At 44.4% G+C, this 3,192-nt stretch overlaps 1 protein-coding gene across 1 annotated transcript in view; it reads left to right on the plus strand.

Moving 5' to 3' along the window:
- The window catches only part of SLC5A11 (solute carrier family 5 (sodium/inositol cotransporter), member 11), a 74,033-nt gene that overhangs the window by 40,546 nt on the left and 30,295 nt on the right, over positions 1-3,192 (plus strand). The window contains exon 9 of the mRNA XM_011987964.1: positions 606-686. Within this exon, the coding sequence (XP_011843354.1) occupies positions 606-686 (81 nt within the window). The remainder of the gene's footprint in view (positions 1-605; positions 687-3,192) is intronic.

A 3,192-nucleotide genomic window follows, 5' to 3' on the forward strand; every position in this document is an offset into this window, starting at 1 on the left:
AAAAAAAAAAAAAAAAAAAAATTGCTGTGTTAAAAAAAACACCCTCAAATTGAGGGTCTTGAAAAACCAATGGTTTATTATTCCCCAGAAGTCCGTGGGTTCCCTGGGTGGATGTGTGCTGGTCTCACCTGGCTTTGTGAACTATAGTTCAGTGGCAGGTGGAGCAGCTGGCTGGAAGAGGATGGCCTCACTCATATGGCTGGTGTTAGCTTGGGCTGTTGACTGGGCTTCCCCTCCATGGGGGCCCTCTTCCTCCATTAGGTTAGCCTGGGCTTCTTAAAGCAAATGGTCTCAGGGCAACAGGAGAGTAAGTGCAGAAGCTGCAGGGACCTCCGAGGTCCATATCGCTTCCCCCACATTCTGTTGGTCAAAGCAAGTCACATGGCCAAGCCTGTGTGAGAAGTAGAGACATGAACTTCACTTCATCACGAAAGGAGCAGCAAAGTCACATTGCAAAATGGGCGTGCACACAGGGAGGCGTGATCGTGGCCATCTTTGCAATCAATCATCACTAAGAAATCTCCTATCAGGTCCTGGCCTTCCAGGTTCCCTTGGGAACCCAGAGTAACCCCTTTTCATCAGACTCCCTGTGTTCATCCCACCAGGTGGCCTGGCTGCTGTGATCTACACGGATGCGCTGCAGACACTGATCATGCTTATAGGAGCGCTCACCTTGATGGGCTACAGTAAGTGGGGTCCCCGGGTCACTTGGGTGGATGACAGCCCCTCTCTCCAGCAGGGATATCTGCTCTCAACACAGTGAATGGCAAACCCAGCTGTCAAAGAGCAGACTGCTGGGGAATTTTTGTCAGAGGTGCTTGGCTTGAGGCACGGTTATTTTAGCTAGAAGAGAACTGTGCTTATTGTGGAAACTTACTGTTTTTGTTTTCATTTTTTTTGTTTTGAGACAGGGTCTTGCTCTGTCAGTCAGGCTGGAGTGCAGTGGTGCGATCATAGCTTGCTGCAGCCTTGAGCTCCCGGGCTCAAGTGACTCTCCCACCTCAGCCTCCTGAGTAGCTGGGACTACAGGTGTAGGCCATTATGTCCAGCTAATTGTTTTTTCCTGTTTTTTTGTAGAGATAGAGTCTCACTATGTTGCCCAGGCTGATCTCAAACTCTTGATCTCAGGTGATCCTCCTGCCTCAGCCTCCCAAAGCCGCCCCACCTGGCACTGTTTTTTTTTTAAGTAAAAGTTAATATCTTTCTATACTAATATGGAAAAATAACTGAGTGAATAAAGAAAAGAATGTGAAGAGACAGCTTTTCCTTACAGAGGTTTTTGTTGTTATTTGTTTGTTTGTTTTGAGACAGGATCTCACTCCGCCACCTAGGCTGAAGTGCAGTGACAATCTTGGCTCACTGCAACCGCTACCTCCTGGGCTTAAGAGATCCTCCCACCTCAGCCTCCCAAGTAGCTGGGCCCACAGGTGTGTACCACCACTCCCGGCTAATTTTTTTTTCATTTTTTTTAATAGATGGGGTTTCACCATGTTGCCCAGGTTGGTTTCAAACTCCTGAGCTCAAGCAATCCACCTGCCTTGGCCTCCCAAAGTGCTGAAATTACAGGCATGAGCCACCGCATGCAGCCTACAGAAGCTTTAAACTCTAGCACTAGCCCACACCTAGACTTTAGCAATTCGTTTCAAAATATTTGCCCAATTCTTCGTACCAGCTTGTATGGTGATCCTGTCTTTCTTTGTTTTGCTGCCAATGGTCATGTCTCTTTGGAGGCTCCTGTGTTTTCTGAGATCTCAGGCCAGTTGGTTGCTCTATGTCCTCACCTCTCTGATAGGTTCAAGGGAAGTTATAATTTTGTAGATTAGCCAACTTCTTATTATTGTTAAGGGGGGGGAACACTACTCTTCACAGGTTTCTATCTTTTAGAGGTAAGCCACTCATTAAGCCTTAAAGACTACAACAAAAGCCGAGTGTGGTGGTTCACACCTGTAATCCCAGCACTTTGGGAGGCCAAAGCAAGAAGATCACTTGAGCTCAGGAGTTTGAGACCAGCCTGAGCAACCTAGTGAGACTGTGTCTCTACAAAAAATAAACATAAACTTAGCCGGGTGTGGTGACATGTGCCTGTAGTCCCAGCTACTTGACAGGCTGAGGTGGGAGGATGGCTTGAGCCTGGAAGGTTGAGGCTGCAGTGAGCTGAGATTGTACCACTACACTCCAGCCTGGCCAACAAAGCGAGACCCTGTCTCAAAAAAAAAAAAAAAAAAAGAAAAAGGCTATGAAAACTAATATAGAAAACACAGAAAAGCAAAAGGGATCATAATCCTGAAAGATGGCAGAATATAGTGCTGAAAATTATATATTTTAGGACTCAGAAGAAAATATTAGAAGAGCGCCATGCTTGGAATCCTGAACTCTATGAAACATGTATGAAAGATAGAAGTAGAGGACAAACTGAGATGAAGGGAGAATAGAAGCGGATAAAAAGGAAAAAGATTAGAGAAGATTACAACACATTTTCTAAAATTTTCTTTAAAAATTAGCAGAATTAAACTCCCCACAGGAGGATGTAAAGAGCAGAACAAACGCTAAAGAAAATCAAACCCAGGATGAAAACAAATAGGAGTTTTGTGTTTTTTTTAGACGGAGTCTTGCTCTGTCACCAGGCTGGAGTGCAGTGGCATGATCTTGGCTCACTGCAACCTCCACCTTCCAGGTTTAAGCGATTCTCCTGCCTCAGCTTCCCGAGTAGCTGGGACTACAGACATGCGCCACCACGCCCAGCTAATGGGGTTTCACCATGTTCGCAGGGATGGTCTCAATCTCTTGACCTCGTCATCTGCTGGCCTCAGCCTCCCAAAGTGCTGGGATTACAGGCGTGAGCCACCGCGCCCGGCTGAAAATAAGTAGGAGTTCTAATAAAATGCAGAGAAAAGGGATAAATAATAAAATTATAAAAGAAAAGATGACAAATATGGAAGACAGAGAGGAGAGATATACCATTTGAGAAATGTTTATTCTTTTTCTTTTTTCTGTTTTTTTTTTTTTCTGAGAAATGTTTATTCTTAGAAAAAAGATCAGAAAAAAATGAAACAAAGTAAATAATTAAATTAATCACAAAGGAAAACCTTTCTTAGAAGGAGGATGATATATCTAGCTAGGTGTAAAGGGTTTGCTGTGTCTTAGGCAAAATCAATGAATGAGATCTCCAGGTAGAAGCATTATAAACAAAAT

The sequence above is a fragment of the Mandrillus leucophaeus genome, unplaced genomic scaffold, assembly GCF_000951045.1.
Source record: "Mandrillus leucophaeus isolate KB7577 unplaced genomic scaffold, Mleu.le_1.0 Scaffold32, whole genome shotgun sequence".
Taxonomy (NCBI): Eukaryota; Metazoa; Chordata; class Mammalia; order Primates; family Cercopithecidae; genus Mandrillus; species Mandrillus leucophaeus.